This window comes from Leptonotus elevatus, chromosome 14 (assembly GCF_054856555.1).
Source record: "Leptonotus elevatus isolate MCC_2025b chromosome 14, RoL_Lele_1.0, whole genome shotgun sequence".
NCBI classification, from domain to species: Eukaryota; Metazoa; Chordata; class Actinopteri; order Syngnathiformes; family Syngnathidae; genus Leptonotus; species Leptonotus elevatus.
The window spans coordinates 12791748-12819443 of NC_141252.1; the positions used below are offsets into that span (position 1 = coordinate 12791748).

Genomic DNA, 27696 nt, shown 5'->3' on the forward strand with positions numbered 1-27696 from the left:
GTGTGTGTGGGAGAGTGAGCGAGTTGGAGAGGTAGAGGGGGTGGGGATGGAAGGACCTGGATGTGGCCGAGGTATTCTCTCCCCGTGGATGCTGCCTGTCCTCTTCATGGCTTTTGTCGTCCGTTCTCCAGTCACCCCTCGTCCCCGGGAGCCGGCCCCGGCGCAACGACCGGCAGCAGCACTCAGCAGCCACGCAGCCGGGGATGAATCGGCCCCGACAAAGAGCCTTTGAATATGGCAGTGTGCGCTTGTGCCTGGAGGGAGGAACGCATCAGGCTTTCCCAGGCAAGCGGCAGCCTGCAGTGCTCGCTGGCTTGAGAGCCAGTTCTCTCATGTCCTCGTGTGGGTGCATGTGTGTGCGCGCATGAGTGGTGTCACAAGCGGTGTATGCTCGTGTGTATGCGCTCACTCCTGCTTTCAACCCTTCCTGGAGGAGAGTGGCTCCCCCCCCCGTCACTGGACAGCAAGGTAAGAGGGTTTTTTCCCCCCCACGCCCTCCTAAACTATGATTTATTCCTCCAGAGCCCTCCGTTACTTTTTCCTGATAGTGGGACAAATGAATGGAAAAGAAGCTTAATGACATTGATGAATGCTCGTGTACGCCGTCGGTGGGAGGAGGAGACTGCGAGAATGCAGAGTAGCCAGGACATGTTGATGTGGAAAAGAACGAGATGGTTCTCGTCTATGATGGGCTGCATCTTCTTCACCGTTTCCTCCGGGAAGATATCACGTCGAGCACCCTCTTTTTGCCCTCTCTTTTGTCAAGCTGGGAAAAGGTCCCACATTCTCCAGGGTGTTTAAGGTCATGCTTTCTAAAATGGATCACTCTTGATAAATACGGTCCCATATATATTTCTGATCAGTCCATGAGTATTGCAGAGATGCAGGACAACACTATTTAAGCATCATGTACTTTCTAGAGCACCGGTTCTCGAGTACCCCTATCCAGCCTGTTTTCCACGTCTCCCTCAGCCAACACAGCTGGGGATCGTTATCACGCTTCATGCCGACCTTGCTGATTAGCTGATCGTTTGAGACACCTGTGTTGGCTGAGGGAGACATGGAAAACAGGCTGGATAGGGGTAGTCGAGGACCGCGGTTGAAAACCACTGTTCTAGAGGAACAAAAAAAAAGTAAGAACTTTTGGAGTACCGGTGAATCCTTTCACTATGTTGGGAAGACTTTAATAAGATTTGCGTCTATATTACTGAGTATATGGACTACAAAAACCTGCCGTGCTCATGCTTACCAAAATATAGGAGGTGATGTTTGAACGTTAATCTCTTTGTGTGTGGATTTGACATGAAAACAAGAACTATCCATCCATTTACTATATAGTCCCATATGGGGCCAGGTAGGATGTGCTGGAGCCTATCCCACGCTGACTTTGAGCAAGAGGTGGAGTCCAAGTTGGTCTGATCATCAGCCAATCGCAGGGCACGTACAACCCATTCCCCTCGACACCTACTGCATTGGACAATTTAGAGTCCAATAAGGATAGCATAAGAAGAACATGCAAATTCCATGCAGGAAGGCCACTAGCCAAGATTCAAATCTAGACCGTAGAACTAAGACAGACGTGCTAACCACCCTTTCCTCATGCTTCTCACAAGAAACGCATTGGTTGAAAATATGACATTAAATACTGAATGAAAATGTCAGCCAAGTTGTATTAAAGAGCGTGTAAATTTTACTTCAACTCAACATTTTCTCATTACCGTCACGCTCATCGTTATTGCCAATCTTACGTCTTTGCACCTAGAAAAACATGCTCGTTATATGCCAATTAATACGTACTCATTAACTACGCAGTGTTTCCACTGCGGTATATCCGGCCGTGACACTTTTTTTTCTTTTTAAATATATTTTTAATAGATTTTCTTGAAAACTTCTTGGGTGGTGGCCAGTTTACTTGGGTGGCCCACCCACGTATTAACATGGTGTGGGAAACACTGCTACGTGCAGTCAATATTTGGGTAAAGGTAAAAATTTCAGTTCATGAAACATTCGAGATAACACCATTTACATGTGTGAGCGGATAAAGTTACTCCCGTATCCCAACCAAAACTTCGACGTATGGATAATACCATTTCATAAATAGACGTAATTTCCGCTTTTAACTTTCTACAGTCAATAAAAGACATTATAATCATGTCGCTCGTCACACTAATAAGTAGCCAATTTCCTCATCGCTCCAAAAGTGTAGTTCTGTCCTGGGTCACCACGTTTCCCTATTTTTTTTTTCTCTTCTTGTAAATTTGTGCCAGACACACGAAGTACGTTTAGCGATAATATCTTTCCTTTAGAGATAAATAAAATGAGTAATTATCCTTCCAATCAAGTAGTAAAACTTTCTTAATGACAAATAAATATTTTTAAAACGTATTATTTGAAGGCGTGAACGTATCCATATGGATCCAAATAGGTATTTTTCTTATTAAATTTAAAGTTGACAAATGTTTAGAAGCGTGGGAGCTCAATGGCCCCCCCCCCCCAAAACCTAAAATAAATGAATTAATATTCACCTATCGTAGGCGTGAAATGTATCCACGAAAAGTGAGGGAACACTGTATAACAATATTTGAGTTTTGAAAGCTTTATTTACTGCATCGTCTTTGATGTTGAAAAAGACTTAATGTGCGTGTACGCACACACACACACACTCAGGTGAGTTTCTGGTGGTGATGTGCCAGCTGCATCTTCATTTTCCTAAATAACACACAATGCAAACACAAAGCGGATGCAACACATGCACCCAGGAGGGCAGCGGCAGGAAGCATTAAAGGCCTCACACATGCGGGATGACAGAACATACGTGTGGGTGTCATTGTTGCATTCCGCCGTTATTCTACGCTTGCTCTCATGAGCGCTCGCATTATTGTAATATCATTCGTCAGCCCTAGGAGGGAAATGTGGTGCATTAGCATCTTAACGTAACCGGCGGCCGTGAGACATCAAGCACTCACGGATTAAAACAGGCAGTCCAAATTAGGACAGCGCGCCACGAGTCTCCTCCTGGTTTACTGTGGAGTCGTTACACACTGATACTGGAAAAGAGCTTGAACTTGTGTTGTCTCTCATGGGCTGATAAATATAAATCAAAGCTTTCATAAGCAATGCAGCCTGCTGCATCAATAAATTAGACTCACTGGTACCATTTGGTACATTAGGCTGCGTCAAAGTGCTCAATATGCATCCAAGAGCAAAGTGGAGCGTTCATAAAATGTATTCTGCACTTATATAAACACTAAATATTTTTCTTGACGTGGATCGGCAATCACGCTCAGTGGTGAACAAGTATTTGTGTCCCCTAACCCAAGGACCTCTTGTACTTTCTTGCGCCACCAATCCAGTATTAAGTCTTTTTGACCAATTGAGGCCACCATACTTGTGTTTTACCCCTGTACGACATTCCACATCACGTTCGTTTCTACCATTATACATCACTCAAAGTATATTTTATTCTGGCATTTGTCTCTATTGCATCCTTTAACCGCCTCAAGACTGAAAACGCTTAGTTAACATCATCGCTGTTTTATCAGAATAGATCGAGCAGATTAAGTGCACATTAATGTCTGTGCTTCTCGCTGCAGGGCACAACAAACTTGTCCGTTTTGTCTATTTAGTCATCAAGCGTAATCGGGGCAATATGCCCTGTGACAGAATGATGCATGAAGCTACTTGATGCAATTGTCCTCAAATTCCCTTCTCGGTGAAGGCTTGTTTACTTGTGGACATAAAGTGCTCAAGGTGACGGGGGGAAAAAAGAGTTTACATCTCGCACATTGAGGGCTATATCGTGTCATTTAAGGAGACAGAAAAGCATGATGTGGGTGATTTGTAAAAATGCAGACGGCTCCATTATTTCAACATGTTTAATTCTTCTTCTTTATGTCAGCTCTCTTCGTCCCTGCTCTGCGCTTGCTCATCTCTCTCCTCCTTCAGCTGTCACTACATCTGAGTGTCACAGATTCTTCTTCTTTCCTTCCCTTTTCAAGATTGCTACTCTTGTTCTTTTTACATTCTGTCAATATCGACACAGCACGCAGGACAAGGCCTTCTCTTCTATTTAAATGAAATCCCAATTCTTCGTCTTCAGCAGTACATTTTGGACAAGCCTATGACATGGAGTTGTAGTTAGTTAGAGAAATTTGTTGTGAAATTTGAGAGGATTGACCTCAAATGCATTTGAAATGAACTAGAACAAAGTATGTGAGCAAGCCCTTTTTTTGTTCCCACAGACACACGCAATTAAGTACCTTGTAGACACGCTGACCTGAAGATTGGAAGACATTGTAGTTAAATTCTTAGACTGTATTACTTTTCATATCAGATATACTAATATATATATATATATATATATTAATATTGCGTTTGCGGAATACGAATTAAGCCGCAAAATCCAGGGCACTGATAACGACCAATCACGTCTCACCTGTTTACATCCGCAAGCTGAGTCCTGATTGGTTGTTACCTGAGCAACTATGATGTCATTTTCATTTGACAGCAAGTGGCAAAATGGCCGCCCCCTGCCATGGATAAAAACGGGTGGATTTTGCTGAGTAATTCATTTTGCATAAACACAATATTAATCAGAATACCGAAAATTCTGGGGTTGACTTCCCCGCCATGGGTTGTGAGTTATGGTGCACTGCTATGACTAATGTGACATTTGAAAAAAAATAAACACTCACGCCATATATGTCAGCATGAATGAGCTCAGAGAATGTGGGTCATTACATCTTGAGACGGCAATGTAAATAGTGAAGATGGCTATAAATGACTTCATTTAATATCTGCTTTGAAAATTGATTACAGAAATTTGCATATTTTCTGAACTCTTGCAACTCCTTTTGATACTTCGGATTCTATAAACTATATATTGAACGCAGCCCATAAATGTCACACGAATATGCCCTTGGGTGTGCTCAATATTGTGTCCTTGTCTTAGAATTGACTTTTATGGCGGATACAGAATAATCAGGCGATGGGCATGGAGTGAAATAAAGACAGGATCTGCTTAAATATGCACAAAAACCACTTTTTTATCTCCCAAATATCATGCGAGTCCAAAGTTTTGAGTGACCTGCTTTTGTAAAACACTGCAGGGCCTTCAGTGCACTTGCACAATGCGGTGACTTCTCAGCGGCAGCAGCTGCGTGCCATTCCCGAAGATTCCTCATATTTTAAGCACTTTGTTGTGCATGACATGACGATGAGCGCCACTTGTATGAAATATGCATGTGCGATTCCGTGTCGTTGAATGCCGCGTATTACATCACATGCCGTCTCCTATTGACAATTGCTCCATGTCGACAGAGGTGACTTCAAAGATAAAACAGCAGGCGTCAACTTCAATAATAAACGCCGCCATTGTACTGTCCGGTCACGTCCACTGCTTGCGTTGCTCTCAGATGCTATCAGTGTGAGTTGCGTGTGCCTTTTTGCAATGCACAAGGTGGCGATGACCAACCAAATCCACCTTCTGCTTTCCCCTCGTCAGGGAGAGTCTCATTATACCCAAAGGGCAAAACGGTCATCATAATGAAGTTGATAGAGGAGCAATCTTTAAGCTCTGCAGAGTCCCAAAAACAAAACAAAGAAAAACAGATAAGACCGTGATGCGATCCATCCCACGATGGCATTTTCTAATTCATTATAGCTGGATTATCTTTCGACTGTACGTGCATTGACAAGCAGGGAAAAAAAGAGGATTACCTCATCTCCACCAGTTCCCACCCTCACCTCACTCGTTGACACGAATCACGCGCAAAATAAACACTGCCGCTGCAGAGGGTCCCAAATTAGATCAGTGAAGGACTGCACATGCACCATACTAATCCTGCTGCACCGTCACCTGCGTGCACGCTCACCACATTTATGCCAGCACGTCAACAAAAAAACAGAGACGGAAATCAGGGCAAATAGTACGGGAGGGAAAAATCGTTCACCACCGCTCTGAGCGCCAACGTCGCGCAAATCCAATAGCTCTCTTATCTCCCGATCCCCTCCCATTCATCCAACGATACAGCTCGGGGTGATTTGAACATGACGGGACGGAAAACAGGCCCTCTTCTCTATAGTGTTGTTAACATATGGATTGCCTGCCAGCATTTTTCTGTTTCACATGCCTGATGTGGGGACCATCCAGCTGAAGGGGTATGGACCTTCCTTTCTACTTCGCTTCATTGTTTATTTGTGCAGTCACAATTTGCATGCTTCATTTTATCCACCATTTTTTAATTTACTCTCAGTTTTAGTTCAATTTCAGTAACGCATCGACCTCATCCCGCTTTTATATAATCCATTTTTAGTTGACTATACATCTAGCATTTTAGTCTTTATTTTAGTCTAAGAAAACATAATTTAATTTTACCAGAACAATCATTTGATCCCTGTATATATTTTTTGTTAACAAATTATGTTGAACATTTCAGATCTAAAACTATTTCACATAACATTTTCTCTCATCTTTTTGATGAAAAACGACTTCTCACACAATTACAGTGGCTGCTATGGCTCCATGATAAAAGCTAGTTAATTAACCAGCATTAGTTAGCGGTCAGATTAGCATTATTGTTGGAACGTTATATATAGCCTTTGGATTAATGTTGTTGTAACTATGATTTACTTCTCTTTTTTTTGTACCTTTAACCGTGAATCCACCTCCTGTCTGTCCCATGTGTTTGTGTAATTTGCAGTTGCTAGCTGCAGATTTGAAAGGGGGTGTGTCATGACAGATTAGCAGAGACAAGATTTTATAAAATCATATGACATTCGTCTCGTTTTTTGTTCATGAACTAAAATGTGCATAGGTTTTAGTCCAGTTTTTATTCAGTGAAGTACATTTTCGTCTCGTCTTCATTAGTTGATGGAAATGCATACTGATTTAGTTCCAGTCAGTGTTTATGAATGAGCGTTTTAGTCTTGTCAAGTTTTACTCCGGTGAAAAATGTGTGTTGACAAAATATTTTTTGTTTAGCTTACATTGACAAAATTAACACTACTTTATTTCCAATGTGCTGTCTTGCAGTCATGCTAACCCCCCCCCCCCCCCCCCCCCAAACCACGCATGTTAGTCTTCTGCGGCTGCACAGATGGAAATACCCAATGAAGCACAATTCCAGCATGACCTCATCGTCCCAGGCAGTAGCTGTCTGAGTTTCGCCTCGGCACTTTGATAGATTCAAGATAACCCACTGGGGGCACAAGGTCAAGTCCCAATTGTTTAGGGTGGCTATGTGGCTGGGAAGCATAATTTTTGCACTGCATATCTACTACTCAAAATAAATTTTTGTTGTTATTAAGACTCCATAAGCTTGGTGCAGTCAATTGGGTCAGCATTAGGCCACTTATACGTGATTGAAGCTTGTAAATCGATAATTGGCAGCAACTTTTAAAGTCATTTTTCCTCCATGGGCATGAATCAACAAAGTATGTATGCATGTGTGTGTTTCTACTTGCTTGGAATCTCATAGTGGTTCGTTTATATTCCCTATGGAGAGGAACTGCGGTCCAGAATGAATAACGAATACAAGGATGTGTTCCGTACTTTTAAGTGAAGTACTCAACAATGCAGTTGTCCTATTTGTGTTGCTATCATCCGGCTATTGCTGACATAGTGGGACAGTAACAGTTTGCATTTCACCCATGAGTAAATATTGATCGATCTGCTTGTAAAAGGATACATGGGCATTATCTGTAAATATTGGCTCAGGCAGTGTCAACATCTACATGTTGAACAGCTATCCAAGCAGATAAGAACCGTAAAGGAGATCATGATCTTGTGTTTTGTCGTTTCTTTTTTTTCTTTTGGTAAGGTTGTACAATTTTCAATTAAACCAAAACTTTCCCCAAAAAAGAAAGAAACACTTCTAATTGCTGCTAGGTATGTGACGCAAGATCTCAGCTTGCATCATGAGGTTTATTTTTTGTTTTTTATTTGCCTTTTTGGGGTGCATTTTTATGATAGCGAGAAGAAGAATATACTTTAATCTATCATCCTTTTTACACTTATAGCTCCGTACATTTATATGCATAATTGTATGACAGCAAAGAAGGAGAACCAAAATGCATATTCAAGTCTCACATGTTTTATGATTGTGACAGTTTGACCCTGGAATGCGTTATTTCTACTTCCATGATTTCCTATGGGAAAATTGTTTCAAAATCGAAGCAAATCTGAGGTTAAGCAGTGCCCTGAGGCGGTTTAGTTTGACCTCAGAGGTTTCATTTACCAGTGGAGGGCCATTCATTTAGCACCCATGGGCCTCAATCCACCTCTGCTACAATTACATAAACTATCAATACTATACAAAAATGCAATATAACAGCACGTAACGGTGCCATGGACATCATCTGGACTAGATGAGAATACATATCTAATATTAATTTATCTAACATGATTAAAAAAACAAAACAAAGAAATTGTACACCATAATCACTAGTAGAGATGCTGATTATCGAATGTATAATTGAGCGCAGATCGCTACAGAATTGTTTTTTGCTAGTTGAAATTGGCTGTAACAAGTTGTGTTCTGACCAACCAATCAGGGACAAAAATGCCGTGGTCATCATGGGTCAGTGTCAGCTCATTGGTCGACACTGTGAGGCTGATTTGTGCAATCTGATTGTCTCATTGCTAATAGGCTAAGTTACATCGGCCTGCATTATAGGTTTAACGGTATCTTAAATATATCTGTTTCAAAACGCCAGTGTAGCACATTGCGTGGCTGACCGTCTAAGAAGTCAAATACTGCCCTCCCGCTGTCAATCTTGGTGCTTTGTGCACCTTGGCCTCTTAGGGGCAGTGTGGTGCATGCATGGAGATACACACTTGGTGAGATAAAACAGTAGAAGAAGAAAATCGCAATTTAGCTTTTTAATATAAGTATATACAGTAACTTGTACATTCTAAGTGTACAAATAATGTATTCCTGTGAGTATTGTTACATGACCTTTCTGTATGTGTTACTACAGCGTTATGTGTAAATATTTGAAAGTATATCACTCCCGGAATGCGATGCAAATTTTGTATTAGCAAGGGGTTTTGCACTTTGTGTTAGCATTAAGCTAGCAATTTGATTAGCGGTTCGGAGAATGAATGAATGAATGAATGTATGTAATTTTTGTTGTGTGTTTCATTTTACAGTAAATTTCAACTGAAGTGTTCAAAACATCTTAAAGCACGCCCAGGGAGGGCTAATTAACATATGTTTGCTTCTGCGGACAACACAAGTGCCATGAAGCATCTTAATTTGGTATGTGCGTAAAATTTCAAAGATTATCCAACAGGTCTGGGACAAATATTAAAAAAACAACTTGTGACTTTTTAAAAGCAATGAAATGGCACCAATTTTGGGCCAACACCTTAATGCAAATTAGTCAATGGCAGTTGAAAATGTAGTTATGACATTTTGTAAAAATCCAAGTTCTAAACGTCCACAAATTTTCCAATCTTTATCCTATTTTCAAAAGACTGGTATCACTGGAAAGCTTGCTAAACACAGAATAAGACAACACACAATGTTAATTATTTCTAATTAATTAGCTCATTAAGTCATTCCTGTCACTATGCGAAACAATAGGTAACTCAGCATAATCCTAATTCGAAAACCACAATGAATAATAAGAATTTATTTTCAACAGTAAATAATGTGAAATCCTTCTTTCAGTGAAGTAATATAATGTGCAAGTGTACAGCAAATAATGCTAAATAATTGCCATGCATTTAAAATAAACAAACAAACAAATAAGTAAATAAATAAAATAAATAAATCTGCGATTGGCTGGCAACCAGTTCAGGGTGTACCTCGCCTACTGCCCGAGGCCAGCTGGGATAGGCTCCATCACCCCCGCGACCCTTGTGAGGACAAGCGGTTAAGAAAATGGATGGATGGATAAATAAATAAATAAGAGTTGACGATGAACGAACACTCCAAATGTTGCAAATGTAGATGACATGGAACAAATATATCAACGTTTAGAGGCTCTTTTAGTTGTTAAAATTCATGAAATTAGTGTTGAAAGCGAGGGGAAAGTATGAGCCAAAAGCCCCCAAAATGTGTCTCAATTTACTTAAAATTTGGCGAGAACATAAAAAAAAATATTAAGAAATATGTCCACTTGGATTTGAAGAATGTCCTTATACTTACCTAAGAGTTTGGTCGTAAAATATGATTATTAGATTTTGATATGATTTGATATTATCATTGAATTTTGTGTTCAATAACAGTGTTCATCCTCAACATCCCTGGTACTTGATTGGAAAGAATTTAAGAGAATAAACTGAACTGAAGTAAAACAAATAATATTAGAAACGATGTTGTACATGTAGGTCAAGTGCTTCTGATGGCGTTTAGGTGATTCAGAGAAGCCCTTGTTGGCTCGTCCGCTCACCACTGCCATTTCCCATCAAGGTCTTACTCGGCTACAGGCGCTACAACGCAACCTCTCGACAGCCTTCGCTCCATAACGTCCCTGTCAGGAAGATTTGAAGCTCGTACCACATTGTGTACATAGGGAGCGCAAACAGCCATACACTTATGCATCACTTAGCATATTAGCCTGGTGATTGAATTATCCTTGGAGGGTGACACTTGCCTTCACGCTGAGCGTCCCAACCCCCAACCAGCCCCTCATCTTGCTATAATCCGCCCCTTTTTTTCCCCCCACAAGCAGAACTGAGCTGATATGACCAGTCGGTGCGTCATGTTTTACATGATGGGCAGGGCGAGCGCTGAGCGGGGTCATAACGGGCGCCGTTGATGCCGATTAAAGGCATGCTGGTCCGAGGGCGGAGGTGGAGAGAGGTGAGGCGGCCAACGTGATTGCCTGCTGAGCAGTGGATGACAGCAAAACTCATTTCCCCAACTCCCACTCCGTTCCAAGTGCATGATGGGAGATCGTATCTTGAGCCTGGGCGCCTTGTTGGCCTTTGACTGGGCGCTCTCCAGTCCTGTGAGATTAAATAGTTAATCATGATACATTAGTGAAATAATGATGAGGTGAAATAAAAAGGACTACACTAGTCAGGTTTCCATCCAAATGTTTCGTAATTTTTATGCGAATTGTGTGACGGACATGCGACTTATGCCCGTTTCCATCCGCTCTTCTTTTGCGAATAGGCGCCGCGAGATGACGTTGTATTGACGAAACTTTGGGACAATGGGGCGTTCCAGGTGGGAATGTTGATTTGGACAAATCAATCTAAAATTGCATTATTAATTTTTTTCTTCTTTAATTAATTATAAAAATAATCGTGTTTCTTCGTCTCCCCAAACATATCTAACTTTATCATCCGTCATTTATTGTGACTACAAACGTGCGAGTGACGTATATCCGGTCTTGTAGTTGCTTATTTTTTCAATACGCTTCAAAAACCACCCCCTCCAAGCGTAAACACTTTTTTTTTTGCGAATTTCTGGCCTTTCCAGTCTTTTTCGCAATTCTTGAAAATTCGAATAAAAATAGGTGGATGGAAACCCACCTATATATATACAGTAAACTCAAGGTTGCAGTACATGCTCACCAAACACATGGCCGTGTATTCAAGGATTAAATGCAAAGCCTCAATGCAATCATAGACACATGCGCCATTAATCAGGGCAGAATATGAAAGGGTTATAATGGGTTTATGAAGGATATCCTGCCATAGAATGTTGTGTGTATTTCGTTTGAGCGCTAATGCACCGAAAGCCCGTGGGCGCATGCCAGCCCAGCGACACGCTCATCAGCAAAAGGGCACAGAGAATGAATAAGCCCTAATTGACCACACATCCTTCATTACACATCTGCTTACAAATGCATCCGTTCTCCTTGGAGCTCCTCTCAGAACCGAACAGCCCCAACATTGTTGCGAAGTTGGACAATTCATTGTGGCTGATGAAGTACTTACTGTACATGTCATAATTATAGTTATTTTAATGTATTATCGGGTGAGTGGGTTTATTACTTCTGCCAAGAAAGTTTGGTTGTGCATTCATTTACTTGCATGCACTTTCCCATCTACATGTTTTGATATATTAACCGGAACCATTTATGGATTTATTTTCATATCGGTATCCTCTGCAGGTGTCTCAAAAACTATTTCCAGTTGCGATTTAAGGGTGACTCAGGGCTTACTCGACTGATGTTTTCTTTTTTGCTTTGACTTGTGAGCATAAATTTGAGATATGAGTGCTAGATGGTGGCAACTAACTCACCACACTTAACAACAAGAAACAGTTTGGCACTTTGAAAAAAATCTTTAAAAAAATGAGGCTTCAAGTTTTTTAATCCCACATCCATAATATTACAGTAATAATTGTTTTAAAAAACTAGAGATGTTCAATACCACTTTTTGGAGACCAATACCAGTACTGGAGTTTAAAGATACAGATATCAAGTACCCCGTACTGATACCACTACTATTTTTGATACATAAATTTCCCCCCCAGAAAATAATGACAGATTGCTTAAAAGAAAGGTCACTCTATCACAATATAGTATTTTCCCTTAAAATTGCCCGAAATTAACGGCAATTTTCTATTCTACTAATTTCTAATTCCTGATTGTTAAACTGTTAAAAGAGGGATGCAGATATAGGCATCGGCTGCCATTGTGAGTACCGATACCTTGAAATAAGGCCAGGTATCGTCGCGATGGTATCGGTATTCGCCCATCCTTAAAAAACAAACAAACTTGTACTTCTAATTTGGGGACCAATAAACAGCAAAGTGCAAAAGGACCATTTGATTTGCTGTTTTTTAATATGTCGTAATTAGCAGGTCAACATCAAAGATCAGATCTCGAACTGTCAGTGAAAATGGGTAAATCCAACATGGAGCGCCTTAAATGATGACGAACAAATGACAGTGCCAATGTTTCTTGGTAGTCTTTTGTGTTGTTAACACAAGTCATTTGATTGCTAGGGATTCCAAATATATTCCTGTGTCTGCACCTTTATCTACATTCTAACCCCAAAAATAATTCTATAGAGTTTAATGGAAATGAAATTAGTTTTGTATTTTTATCCCCCTAGTAGTCAAATTGACCTAATATATATATATATATATATATATATATATATATATATATATATATATATATATATATATATAAAAAGGAATTCAAACAACATAGCTGTAATGCGTCATTATGAAATAAGCAACCCCCCCAAAAAAATCACACAAATTTCGAAGGGAGAGTTTTTAGTATATTTTGACAGTTTATTGAAAATAAAAAAAAGTTACCCAAACGTTGAGCATCAACCTCAGCTTGGTAGACGACTACTCTACCACATGAGCCATGCCACTTATCTGGTTGCCACTATGCTGCATTGCTGGTGTGTCCAAAATGAGACCAAAAACGGGTCTCTTAGAGATACAAGGGTTGTGGGTTTGTTCCTCCAAAAAATGACTTTGAATTTCAGAGTGAAAAAACGTTACTATTTATTTTCAAGTAAATATTACTCTTTTTTTTTTCTTTTTTTTTTACAGTGTATACTGGTAGCGATTCACTCACAGTGATTCCATAAGTAACATGTGAAAACGTGTCTCTACAGGGACTTTTCTGACAAGCTGCCTCCCTCGTGGACGTGAGGATGTTTCGCAAGAAGAAAAAGAAGAGGCCCGAGATCTCGGCACCGAAGAACTTTGAGCACCGTGTCCACACCTCATTCGATTCCAAGCGAGGCTGCTTTGTTGGCCTGCCCACACAATGGCAAAGCCTGATAGAGAACCTGCGCAGGCCCAGGCCCATGGTGGACCCTTCCAGGATTACGGAAGTGGAGCTGAAGCCCAAGAAGGTATACATCACCCTGCACGCTGTCCTTGCCTTAAATTTATGACTCATTCAACCACCGCCTTTGGCTCGCAAGCAGTTGCAAATGCAAACATTACGTTTTAAACTGCGTGTCGCCGCTGCTCCTTTCTGTATCGATGTTGCGCAAGTGCCGCTCATTGCTACTTAAAGTTACGTCTGTCTCAGAAAATGATGATAAAATGGAAGTACTGCTCCCCGACCGATGTTTTTGCTCCCTTGTCTGTTGGGCTAATGACCCTGCTGTGTACAGTGGCGGTAAAATGTTGAACCCTTGAAGGGGCAGCAAAATTCATTGCTCCGTGTAGGCAATTAATAACAGCCGATGTGTCACCGAACAGGTGTAAAGCACCAGTCATATAAGAGGAAAGCTGAAGAAAGGCCAATAAGGAAAGGACTTCTTTCCTTCCCAGAGTATTTAGCGGGTGACAAACAAAGCAGCTTTTTTTTAAATTGGTACTTAGCATAATGAGAACTATCATGTTACATTAAGGCTCATTAATGGCTAGTAAACCTTGTGATGCGAAGAAGTGAAAATACGATGGCATATACGGTTTGTAACGGGATTCTAGGACCTTTGATTTGTTTGTATTTTGGACAAATTTTCCTCTAATGGAAATAAAAGAAAGAAGGTTTGAATATTCATCATCATTAAACTTTTTTCGAATTGTAGAGGTAATCTTGTATTGTTGATCGTCACTTAAGTGCAAAAAGACCACTTTAAAATAATTATCTCTATTCAACTCTGCCTACAATTGACAAATTGCCAAGTATGCAAATTAGGCAATGATGACCGTGGGTCAGAAGCGATATCTGCCTGGACGGCTGTCAGTGCATTCCGAGACGCCATTGACGGTGCGCACAGAAGCCGATGTCATGAAAGGGGCCTGGCAGCCACGCGGAGAGAGGCGGGATTTTACTGTCTTACTTAGAGGTTAGAAAAATAGCTGTGAAAATAACTCATATTTCATTAGCAAAAATGCCATTGTCATTGTGCCAAAGATATGACTACAGTTAAGTATGGAGGGGCTTAAAATAGCATGATGAACCCTTTAATGTTGCTCCTTCTTTTGGAATAAGTTTCACAAAAACAAGTTGCATGAGGCACGCCGACATCTTGTAGTTCTTCTTTCAGCCTTGGTATTTCGACAGTATTCCTTTTTCCGGATGTTGCTATCGCTTGGGATTGTTGTATCTATCACGACCCCCGTCTTCTGAAGTTTATTTACCACCACCACTATGTCAGGCTCGTTGGCTATCACTAGTTTGTCAGTGTGGAAGTGTCCCACGGGCTTTTGGCCTGGTTGTTCTCAATTACCGACGGTGATGTCTGCCATCTTGATTCTGAGCCCTGCAGTCTATATTTGGGACAGATGTTGCGGTACACTATTCCTGCTAGCATCTTACACCCTGCTGTGATATGATACACTGTCATGGGGGCTTCTTTTTGCAACCCGCACCTAGGGTCCTGCAGGGTTCACCAATTCCGAACCTTGATCTAGTGTTTAGGTCCAGTTTTTGTGCTGCCATTATTAGTGCCTCCGTGCTTTCTTTCTTTCTTTCTTTGATCCATTGTATTCTATTCTATTCCACCTTCCTTCTAAAATGTGATTCTTGTGGTGATTATCTCACCTTTCTTAGAGGTGCGAGGTAAGTTGTCATCTGATCTCCCTTCCACGTGATGTGCACACGGTCCGAGATACAAAGGAGACTTTTGCTTGGCATGAACTGAGCATGACTCTACCCTCAAAGTGACTAATAAGACACCACACGCTGCAATGGCAAAACATTTTACGGTTGTCTCGTTTCTTGTCAAGGCAGGCTTGGGTCCTTTGCCTCAACATGTTTCCGTTCAACAAATACCATCAAAGTCCTCTTACTGTGTATTTAAATGTGCATCATTTGCTCACCCACTATCTTTTTAAGTGTATTGTCAGAAGCCACCAGGGGATTTAGTTTTAGTTCTTGACAATGACGTCATTTACAGATTCTGGAGTCTAAATTTAACTTGGCTTTGAAAAGTGATTATGTAACCCTCATTATTCCTTCCAGTATCAAGCCATACTCTACTCTAATGTCTCTCCATTTTCAGACCATTGTGCGTGGGAGCATGCTCGGTCACGGAGACTACATCACAGCCATGATCAACGATATGAGCCGTCTGTCTGTGACCAGCTCCAATTCTTTGCGCAAGAGCAGCCCCTCGGCCAGGAAGAGGGCCCAGTCTCTGGGAAGGCTGGGAGAGGTGAGCGAGGGAGACGCCTACCAATACGAAGGTCTGATTCAAGATGATGACGACGACGAGGATGCAGCTCAGGATCATTGGCGGGACAAAGCGAGAAACATCCACAGCGAGTCCAACACCCCCTACTTAGGCATGAAGAAGAGTATCACTTTGCAGCCCAATGGCATTTTACCAAAAGCCACATCCACCTATGAGGTTGGTGGCGGCCCGCTGGAGGGACCGTCTCAAGCAGGTCAAAACCAGAACATTACGATGCTGAGTCACGGGTCTTACATGGGCGGTGATGTGGGCAGCCCGCAGGAAAGAGTCATATGGAAGAGAGACTTTCAGCTGCCCAGAGGAATGCCACCGAATCAAATACCAGTTGCGTGTTTTTATAGCCCGGCTATGGGTCTGCAGCAGCACCAAGATCAGGGTGTCACCCCCACGGAGCTTCGGCCCAGTGTACCGATGTACATGCACCCCCAGAACAGCCCGGGGAGGCCTTTCTCCTCCTATGACCTGAAAGTAAGCCTGACATTGCAGCACTTCATTTACACCATATTGCACATGATTGACAAATATACTACAATGGAACCAATGCCAAACATCTACCTCACAGTCGAGAGGTGATGTTTACATTACAATTTTAAAAGTTTTCCTTTGTCCATCCGGCCATTTTCTGTCCTGTGTATTTGCACAAGGGTCGCAAGATTGAGCCTATCCAAGCTAACTTAAGGCGAGACGCGAGGAACTGTTCTCTAGCCAAATGGCAGGGCACAAACAGACAAACAACAAATTCACACTCGCATTCATTCACAAACTATCAATTTAAAGTCTTCAATTAACCTCGGAAGTATGTTTTTGGAATGTGAGAGGAAGCCGAAGTAGCTAAGGAAAGCCACGTAGACTCAGGTACAACATGCAAATGCCACACAGAAAGGCCGGCGTCTGGATTCGTACCTGGATTTGCTGATCACTATTCCAAGTCGACCATTATTAACTCATTCACTGCCATTGACGGCTATAAACGTCAAAAATTAATTTTAACTATTTCTATTAGATTAACATTTTTTCCCCCACTTTTGTTAACAAGAGTATGAAAACCTAGAATTTAGAACAGATATTAATAATAAATAATATACATGTGTGATTAATCGTGAGTTAACTAGTGAAGTCATGCAATTAATTACAATTAAAAATTGTAATCGCCTGACTAGATGATTGTTAAAAATTAGGGGTGTCAGGCGATAAAAAAAAAAATCTTCTGACTTCAATAGTTAATTCACAATTAATCACAAATTTTATATTTGTTCTAAATGTACAATAAAAAAATCTAGGTTTTCATACTCTTGTTAAAAAAAAGTAGATTTTTTTTTTAAACTAATAGAAATAGTTAAAATGAATTTTTGACGTTTATAACCGTCAATGGCAGTAAATGAGTTAAAATTAGGGTTGAAAGTTTCAGGTAATTTTCAAATCCATGGGAATTAATGGTAATTTATTGCAATATAAAGTAGATTTGCCTCAATGGAGAACTTAAATAGTTTTTATATGTATAATATTACAAAAAGTTGCAAAGACGTTTGCCAGACACTCACAAACAGGTTTTTTGTTGTTGTTTTTCTTCTTCTATCAAAACTTTCTTTGCTACAATATTATATTTAAGTTCCCTGTCCACAAATATCTTTAAAAAAAACTTTATATTTCCCCATTCATGACATCTTCTAATTAGCTGTTCACAATAGGTACTCCTACAAGCCTCTGGCCAATAGTTTCAGACTGGATTCGGGTTCGAATTTCCCGCCCTCTGTCTGTGGATATGACGTGTGCATTGTCTCTGTGCAGAAGGGAGTTCAATTTTCTGCATTGAGCAGCTTTAAAGATGTGGCTGACTTTAGCGTAGGTATTCAGCATCATGAGATAAGGAGGAAAAAAAGGCAAAATATTAACGAGGCCATTATTTTAAGAAGATGAGCATTTGTTGGCTAAATGCGTGTGGCCACATTGTTAGTGCAGCATTGTTATTATAGCGAAGATCATACCACTTTTGTATGTCACATTTTGTATTCAAAATTAGTCACATTTTTGTTAAAGAAAAAGCACAAAAAAACAAAAACGTGTAGTTATTTTTCAATGCTTACTGTACTGTCTTCTAAGATATGACAAAGTCTGAGACTGACAAGATTCTCTTGTGCTTGAGATATCAAATGGGACTGGGAATGTTCAGTAATGGCAGGTTGATTACAGGCGCAATTTTACATAAACAGTGTTGTATGTTGATTTAATTTCCATTAAATGTGTTTACATTTCAATCGAAATGCAGTTCACTATGAAAGTTGTCAATAGTGAAAGATTATATGCTTGCCTCAAGCTCTCTGGGGGAAATTTAGTTGTATTGACAATAACCCAACATGGTTCAAATGGGGTGAAATCAATGCAGAGTTATGCAGAGGGACCCAATTCCTATTTAACCCTTGAACATCACTCATTTAGTTTTATGCTTTGCAGACAGATTCAGCAGTGAGGTATCACTCCGGCTTCCTGCCCACCGGCACCAGCAGTCCCTTAGCAAGCGGCATCAGACCTCAGCGGACTGTGCGATCCTCAGCCAGCTACACTTTAGGGCTGTCCCCCAATATGGGTCTAAGGCCCAATGGACCAGACCCTTTTCTTCGGCACTCTGGATGCCCCAATCCTCCTTACCCGCGACAGGACAGCCCATCCCAACCTCGACCCTCCCCTACTGGCTCTCTTGCCACTAGTCCCCCCGGTACATGCTCGCCCGCCTTCAGACCCCCACACCCTTCGCCCCGACCGCCGCCGGACCCACCAAAGGTGACCCATGAACAGTTCAAGGCCGCCCTGCAGATGGTGGTGGATAAAGGCGACCCAAGGTCTTACCTGGAGAACTTTGTGAAGATCGGGGAGGGTTCGACTGGAGTTGTGTGCATTGCCACAGAGAAGCACAGTGGTCGGCAGGTGGCGGTGAAGATGATGGACCTGCGAAGGCAACAGAGGAGGGAGTTGCTCTTTAATGAGGTAACAAATACACAGTTACCTTGAAAAAGTAATTTAGGGACTTTACTAATGACTTACTTTTAAAAGTAACTAAGTACTTTGCTGATTACTTGCTTTAAAAAGTAGCTAATTACTGTACTGATTACTTGCTTAATAAAAGTAACTAAATTAGATTACAAGTTATTTCTATAGTTACATTTAGCAGATAGCGACAACCCCGCTAAACAAAAATGGCACCTGGTTCTGGTCACTTAATTGGAAGCGTGTTTTTAATATTTAAGAACAAAATTTGCTTTTATTAAAAAAAAATAATAATAATAATAATAATGAAGCTATGTAGATATTAACACTGAATAGTGTGCAACAAACATGAATATTTTTATTTTTATAGTGACTGTACTTGTATCTTGAAAGCGTGGGATCTCTCTCCTTGTGAATGTTCATTTGAATACTGTACTCCCACAATACATTTCACCATGTTTAATACTAACTACTACGACTACTTTGTTTGTAGTGCATTATCGACTCGCGAACACAATGCTTCGATTGGCTTCCAGCATTTTTATAACCAATCAAAAACAACCTTTAGATTTTGAACTACTCCAGCAGTAAGTGCAGCCTTAGCATGATATTTTTAACCTCATTAAACACATGACATTGAGCCCCATCGGCCATTTAATGTTGTAATATATTTTTGAGGGACCTATGCTTATGAGCCATGTAATAGTCCAAAGTTTCCATCCTTTACAGTGCCCTTGCCCAAAAGCTTCACGGGACCTTGAAAACATGCACACACAAAAAGAAAAAAAGAAAAAAAAAAGGGGGGTATGCCTGTAAGGCTCAAATATGCTATCAATCACCTTTTGGATAGGTAAATGAAATATGCATGCTTTCTCCCAGCCAATTGCTAAAAAGAAATGAAAAAGAAAAAAGAAAAAAAGATGCATCCTGAAATGTTATGATGTTAATATCTCCTGCTTCCTTTTATCACTAATCACAGAAATGTGTATTTTTAATGAACACAAATAATTTTCTAGTTCCGAATTTTTCACTTGGGCGTCAAGTCATTCCCCCCCGCCGTCCCTACTAATTATGTGCTGACTGCTATGGAGGAACATTAACCCCGCCATTATGAAAGCTATTGAGTTAGACAGACACCGCAACTACCTGTTCGAAAAGCTAGTACACCATTATTATCCATTGTGTTCCATAGGTAGTGATCATGAGAGACTATCAGCACAGAAATGTGGTGGAGATGTACAAATCTGCGCTTGTGGAGGAAGAACTGTGGGTGATCATGGAGTATCTGCAAGGTGGAGCACTAACCAACATTGTGTCTGAAACCAGGTAGGATTTCATTCCGTTTAGTTTACAGCCTTCAAGAGGATGTTATATACATAGTTCTACCACAAGGAGGCAGTGTAGTACCGACTAGAGTTTGTGCATTGCTTTTGGCTGCACAAAGACACACAAAGGTTGTCATTCAAGTCTCCTTGCACAGTTCAGGCCTGCATGGAAACAAACAATAAACCGGATGTGGAAATAGTGACACATTATATTGACGAAATACGTCCGAGATAAGATGACATCACAGTTTACACTTTACTGCATTCTGTACAGTATTTATTTTAGGATGCTGTCGCGTAACAGAATTGTGTTTAACAGATGTTCCATTACATTATTAATACGTGTACAGTCCTACAGTAGATGTTTGAACGAACATGTCACGCTGTCATTTTTTTAGTGTGGCAATTGCTCTCCGACATTTTCTTTAATGCATGGTGATTCATCATTTTTCACTTTTGGAGTTGTTAATTTGGTGCTACTCATCACTATTTTATATGCCTGCCAAATGATAAAATGCATCTCTCTCTCTCTCTCTCTCTCTCTCTCTCTCTCTCTCTCTCTCTCTCTCTCTCTCTCTCTCTCTCTCTCTCTCTCTCTCTCTCTCTCTCTCTCTCTCTCTCGCTCTCTCTCGCTCTCTCTCGCTCTCTCGCTCTCTCTCTCGCTCTCTCTCTCTCTCTCTCGCTCTCTCGCTCTCTCGCTCTCTCTCTGTTCTGAACATTGCAGACTGAGTGAAGAGCAGATTGCCACAGTATGTGAAGCTGTTCTGCAAGCCCTGGCCTACCTCCATTCACAGGGAGTCATTCACAGAGACATCAAGAGTGACTCAATACTCCTCACATTAGACGGAAGAGTATGTCATCTTTATTGTTCTCTCATGTGCCATTTTTGGGTTGTGTAAGTGTTCCCGTTTCCCCCCCCTTAGGTCAAACTCTCCGACTTTGGCTTCTGTGCTCAGATCAGCAAGGACATCCCCAAGAGGAAGTCTCTGGTGGGGACTCCTTACTGGATGGCTCCAGAAGTCATTTCCAAATCACCATATGGCACTGAGGTGACGAGGCACGCAACTCGGGCCAAAAGACATATTTGTTGCATAGCCAACATTTTGCAATCTGTGCTGTGTGTGTGTTGCGCCAGGTGGATGTCTGGTCCATGGGTGTCATGGTGGTGGAGATGGTGGATGGAGAGCCACCGTATTTCAGTGAAACCCCCGTGGCAGCTATGAAGAGACTGAGAGATGAGCCAGCGCCGACTGTGCGAAATGTCAGCCAGGTATGCAAGCTTGCATGTTTATGAACTAGCTTTGCATACATATGCAATGTCGATAACACGATGACAACACATGGAAATGGGGATTTTAATGACGTGTCTGTGACATGCTTTTATCAAAACGCCACAAGGATCATGAATTATAAACTTAATGTATTTTTGTTTGGATTAATTTTGGGTTGATTTAACACACGATTTAATTAAATTAATCCAAAGTGAACATACTAAATTGTATTAATTACAAGTTCATTAAACATAATATATCCACTTGAATTAAGTTAATCCAAAATGAATCCAAAGTGAATATGTTAAGTTTAATGAACTCATAAATAATTAAGCTTAATATATTCACTTTGGATGAATTTAATTCAATCGTGTGTTATCAATTGAAGTGATAAAAAAAAAAATTGGTCGACAATTCAATTTGGAATCTTAAATTGGTTCAATAATTCTCTTTTTAGAGTGTAGAATGTGGAGGAAAAAAAGGGACTATATTGCAGTTCACAATAAATATTTATCTACTAACTCAAAACCCCAAAACTTTTAATGAATTACAATGTTCCCTCGCTACTTCGCGGTTCACTTTTTGCGGATTCACTCTATTGCCGATTTTTATTTTCAATAGTGAGTACCCCATAAAATTCTTTATTTATGCTGCTATTTGTGTGTGTATATGTGAGTAAATACATTTTTAATCAAATTACAATATTTGGTAAATTAAGAAACGTGTACCATGATAAGTTAAAAAAATGTTGTTGACATTTTTCTGCTTTTAATTCTTCTGAGCAAGTCAGTGTCCCATCACTGGTGAGCTATTTTTAGTTACTCTCACATACACACACCCACACACACCCCCACCTGACGCCCCCTAATTTTTAATAATTTTTTTTCTTCTTCTTTTTTTTTAAAGAAAAGATTAGAAGGCGATTATAATTTATAATTATAATCGTAATTAATCGCATGACTTCACTAGTTAACTCACGATTAAACACACATTTGATATCTTTACTAAATGTACAATAAAAAAATTCTAGGTTTTAAGAGTAGTTTAAATGATTTTTTGACGTTTATAGCCGTCAATTGCAGTGAATGAATTAAAAAGAAGAAAAGATAAAAAAAATTTAAGCATCAGGCGATTACAATTCTAATCGTAATTAATCGCATGACTTCAATATTTAAGTCACAATTAATCACACATTTTACATCTGTTCTAAATGTACAATAAAAAATTTTTAGGTTTTCATACTCTTGTTAACCAAAGTGGAAAAAATGTTAAACTAATAGAAATAGTTTAAATGAATTTTTGACATCTATAGCCGTCAGCGGCAGTTAATGAGTTAAGGTGACAGACAGTATTAGCGTTATTGAAGGGAAAGAAAACATTTTTGTTTTTAAATAATCTCTTTGGAACGTATCACCTGCGACATCACTGGAATCCTTCCCGATGGTGATGAATCTAAAATCTGATTGGTTAAAAAAAAACAACAACCAAAAAACGGCTATGGCTAATAGTGGGCATCGATGCAATCACAGAAATCTGCTGTCCTCCACCCTCTGATCCAGGTGTCCCCAGTTCTTAAGGACTTTCTGGACCGAATGCTGACTCGGGACCCCCTCGAGCGGGCCAGCGCCACCGACCTGCTGGAGCACCCCTTCCTGCTGCAGAGCGGCTCACCTCAGTGCCTGGTCCCCCTGGTGGAGCAGTACCGCAAGCGCATGTCCCGCTGCTGACCCTGTGGTGCTCCCGGGTTCCCTAAACCCCCATTTCAAGTCCAACCGTGTCTCTTGTGAGAACCAAGCGCAGTTCTTCAATTCCTCGACAGCTTGTTGCCACGTGAGCGCCATCGACAAGGAAGGCGAGTTGGGTCGTAAGACACCGCATGGTCGTTCGAGCATGTGAGAAGCACTTTAGGAGCGAGGTCAAGGCAGCATGCAATCACTCATCTCGTAACTCAGTCACAACACTGATTGGTCTCCCGTGGCATTCGTCAACACGCAAGATGGTGCATATCAAATGAATATTACGTGTAACGATGTCGAATGCTACCGCAAAAGATAAACTCTTTATATTTTTATAGTGGGCATCATTTGTGGTGGCGCGAAGCTGTAAGAACTGTTTTTTCAACCGGTCGGACATTACCTCTGCACAGTCACTCCCGGCCGGGTCTGCATGGCCAAACGGAGGCGCACCTGGCCTGAAGTGAATGCTTGAATATGTACCAAACCAGGACGTGAAAGAGCATCCTCTCTTATTAGCATAACAAGTGGATAGATGAAAGCCATGCTGCTATTGTGGGCTCACTGGAAAATCTCCTCTTTTACACATGTATCCTTTATTTCCAACAGGTCTTTTGTGGGTTCTTTGTATGACATGAAGTTACACATAGGTTACATCACTAACTGTTATGGACCTAAATATAAGCAGATATATGTACATAAAATACTGATAGGTCCTTACGACTGTTAATCTACCACAGCGAAATATATTAAAGTAATTCTACTTTCTTTACAGAAATGTGAGTGTATAGATATGTGTGTGTGTAGGTGTGTGCATGTGCATTTGCGAGCACACGGATGTGAGGGCGAGGGCATCTCAGCGAACAAACGAGCCCATTTGTATCGTAACAGACTCAGAAACTCGACTTGTGTGTCGTTGATTTTTCTAGTAGAAGCACACACGCTTTGGCATGTGATGACGTCCACCTGCTGAGAAACACTTTGCACATACACTAGTCTTTGACTCATGTATTTCTATGTGTGCGGCTCGTTGATAAAAAAAAAAAAAAGAAGAAGAAAAAAAAGAGGATTACACTTGGTTTTCATTTTGTATAAACCAAATAAATGACGCATATGGAATATCAGTGATTCATCACTCACTCACTCACACGCAGTATGACGAGGTGGTTGAAAGGGCTGGTGTTTATTCAGCGTGAATCATACAGCACACTGTCACTGAAAACAAATAGGCAAAAATCCAGAGAGTTCTTATAAATGCAGAAGCAATATCAAATCGTTTTATTTTTTACAATATGAATAAATCAGCAACTTCTAGTCCTCATCTAAAGATACAATTACCGGCCACAACATTAGGTATACTTGCAAATTCTAATTGAGGTATTAGGGGGAAGTCAACCCCAAAACTTTCTTTACAGTAATATATTCTATGCAGCCCCAATAATCTAAACACTACATTCTGAATAACTCATTCATTGCCATTGACGGATATAGACGTAAAAAATTAATTGGAACTATTTCTATTAGTTTCACATTTTTCCCACTTTTGTAAAAAAACCTAGATTTTTTTATTGTACATTTAGAACAGATATAAAATTTGTGATTAATCGTGAGTTAACTATTGAAGAGATGTGATTAATTACAATTTAAACAAATTATCGTCTGACGCCCCTAATTTTTAAATAATCTTTTCTTTTTTTTAATTCGGGGCATCAGGCGATTCAATTTAATGTAATTAATCACATGACTTCACTAGTTAACTCACGGATTAATCAACATTTTTATATCTGTTCTAAATGTACATTAATTATTTTTCTAGGTTTTCATACTCTTGTTTACAAAAGTGGAAAAAAATGTGAAACTAATACAAATAGTTCAAATTAATTTTTGACGTCTATAGCTGTCAATGGCAGTGAATGAGTTAATATTGCGTTTGTGGAATTTAAGTTATGCATCAAAATCCACCCGTTTGTATCAATCTCAGGGGGGGCAGCCATTTTGTAACTTGCTGTCGACTGAAAATGACATCACAATTGCTCAGGCTTAGGTAACGACCAATCACGTCTCACCTTATTTCTCAGTTTGATTATGTGATGTTCGCAAACTGAGCCGTGATTGGTTGTTACCTCAGCCTGGGCAATTATCATTTTAAAAACCGGAGGATTTTGCTGCTTCATCTGTATTCCATAAATACAATTTTAATCAGAATAACGTGTTTAGACAGCATTTTATCACAAAGGTTTTTGGTTAACATCCCTTTAAAAAAAAAAAAAAATGTTGTTGCAGTGGTTTAGAAGCGCACGGCTTCATTTGTACCTGCAACGGTAATCCTGATAAATAACTTCTCCTGTAACCATTTAAGGTATAATAACAAAAGCATTTCCCCCTCATGAGCATTGCAAACACCCCCCAAAGACAAGACATCGGCATGTGAGTATTGGATTTGTCGCATACGCACTCGATCAGCAAGCAACCACGCTGCATTGCGAGCGTCACAACTTGTCCTTTCCCTTGTCGGAACTCCTTTCTGTCCTCCTAATCGAGGGCCGACTGAGACGAAGAGCTTTCAAACTCGCATTTGACTGCACTGATGCTGTCCACGCTGGGCTGACTGTTGACCTGCTGGTGTGTGTGGGAGAGGGGGAAGGTCTCCGAGCGTGACATCCGTCCTCTGCCGTTTGAGGAGCCTGAGGAACAGTCTATGACCATCCTCATGAACTCGGGTGCGGTGAATCGACGGAGGAGTCTCGTCCCAAGGCCCATGAACCCCGGGCCGCGGCTGGGCATCTTCCCCGCCTCCCCTCGGCTGAACATCATTTTGTTGTGTCGGCCGCTGTGGGCGAAATTTGTCTTCTTCTGCAGCTCGTCCGTCTTTGACGTCTCCTCGAGGGGTTTCGCCATCTGACTCTTGATTCCTAAAGGAGCTTTTGGAGCTGAGAGTGTTTTTTCTGCATCATTTGTCAGGACCCGGGAGTTCCCCTGACTTTCCATCTTGTCCAGGAGACATCGGTCATCCTGCAGGGAGGCTCTCTTGAATTTGCTGGCGGACAGGCTCAAGTCGTGCACGTCACCCTGGTAGGATTGCTTTCTGATGCTCAAGAGTTCCAACCTTTGTGGTGTCTTCTCTTGGGGTCGAGTTTCTTCTTTGACTTCTTTTGGGTTTGCCTCGGTAGGTGAGCTGAGCGTTTTCGTTGCTTTTAAATCGCCAAGCTGGCAGTTTTGGAGTTGTTTGACCGTGAAGAAAATACTCTGATCCCCATCAGTTTGGCCATTCTGAGGCGGCAGGGACCACTTGTGGCGATGGTTCTGTTCCTGGCTCTGGTTCCTGGGACATGTGAAACGATTCCACAGTCTGTTGCCGTCCCCGATCTTCATCTGCTTCTGAAATAGCCCTGGTAGTTGGTCTTCTTTGCTGCTGACTTGTTTGGAAAACTTTTCCAAGACATGCCTGGGGAGTCTGTTGGGCAACTCTCCATCGCCGACATTTCCTGGATCAAGTGAATCGTCAGCGCCCGCACTCCGTCTGTACTGAAAGTTGAGAATCTGCACACACTGGTTGTGTCCAAAGAAGTCAGCCACCTCGGTGGCTGTATGTCCAGCGTTATTCGTTCTGTCCAGTCTCAGTCCAAGTCTCTTGAAAGCCCGGACCAGAAACTCAAGCACCTGGCTGTGCCCAGAAAAGGCGGCATACATTAGAGCACTGTTACCCCACACGTCAGAGACATCTGGGTCGGCATTGAACTGAACTAGAATCTTGACCACGTCTAGGTGACCCAACTCACAGGCGTGACTCAGAGCTGTGCGACCTTCTTCATCCTGGCAGTTGACATCGGCCCCTTTCTCCAGTAGGAGCCGGGCGAACTTGGCTCGAGTGCCGGCTTCTTGTAGACATACCGCATAAATTAGTGGCGTGCGGCTGTTTTCGGTCTTTGAGTTGATGATCCGTCCGTCCAGGGCGTCCAAAATGAAGCGCGCAAGGTGAACTTTGCCACCGTGCATGGCATCCAGGAAGGTCTTGGTGCCGGAGCCCTGGCGTAAATCTTTGGGTCGCATCATTCTGCAACACCTGCTTAGGGAGCAAAGTCCGTACGAGTGAGCTGAAAGGGAAGATCGCCAACTGGGAGCGCGCACAAGTTCTCCGAATCTCCCCTTGGACAGTCAGAGTGCTCACTCAAGACTAAGACTCAGAGAAAGGCTGTCTGTGTTTTTATGCATCCCTCTCCACTCATGCCCTCCCCACGTTGCCAAGGAAACAAACGTCTGAGGACCATTATGCGGTGGCAGCATCCATTCAGCCCCAGCAC

At 41.3% G+C, this 27696-nt stretch overlaps 2 protein-coding genes across 3 annotated transcripts; one reads left to right on the forward strand and one right to left on the reverse strand.

The window, feature by feature from the left end:
- The first annotated feature begins 2 nt into the window (after window positions 1-2).
- Window positions 3-24873, forward strand: pak6 (p21 (RAC1) activated kinase 6). Of its 2 annotated transcripts, none has more exons than XM_086094966.1 (9): window positions 3-468; window positions 13544-13786; window positions 15893-16552; window positions 18536-19066; window positions 20259-20392; window positions 21116-21242; window positions 21315-21440; window positions 21527-21661; window positions 23222-24873. In XM_086094966.1, exons 2-9 carry the CDS (start codon window positions 13583-13585, stop codon window positions 23387-23389), a joined length of 2085 nt encoding a protein of 694 aa, XP_085951092.1. In that variant the 5' UTR covers window positions 3-468; window positions 13544-13582; the 3' UTR covers window positions 23390-24873. The 2 variants fall into 2 exon arrangements, with proteins under 2 accessions (XP_085951092.1, XP_085951093.1); XM_086094967.1 differs by lacking the exon at window positions 3-468 and adding an exon at window positions 5780-6159.
- On the reverse strand, window positions 24560-27562 carry ankrd63 (ankyrin repeat domain 63). Its single transcript, XM_086094969.1, has one exon. It carries the CDS (start codon window positions 27446-27448, stop codon window positions 25928-25930), a length of 1521 nt encoding a protein of 506 aa, XP_085951095.1. The 5' UTR covers window positions 27449-27562; the 3' UTR covers window positions 24560-25927.
- Between the last annotated feature and the right edge of the window lie 134 nt (window positions 27563-27696).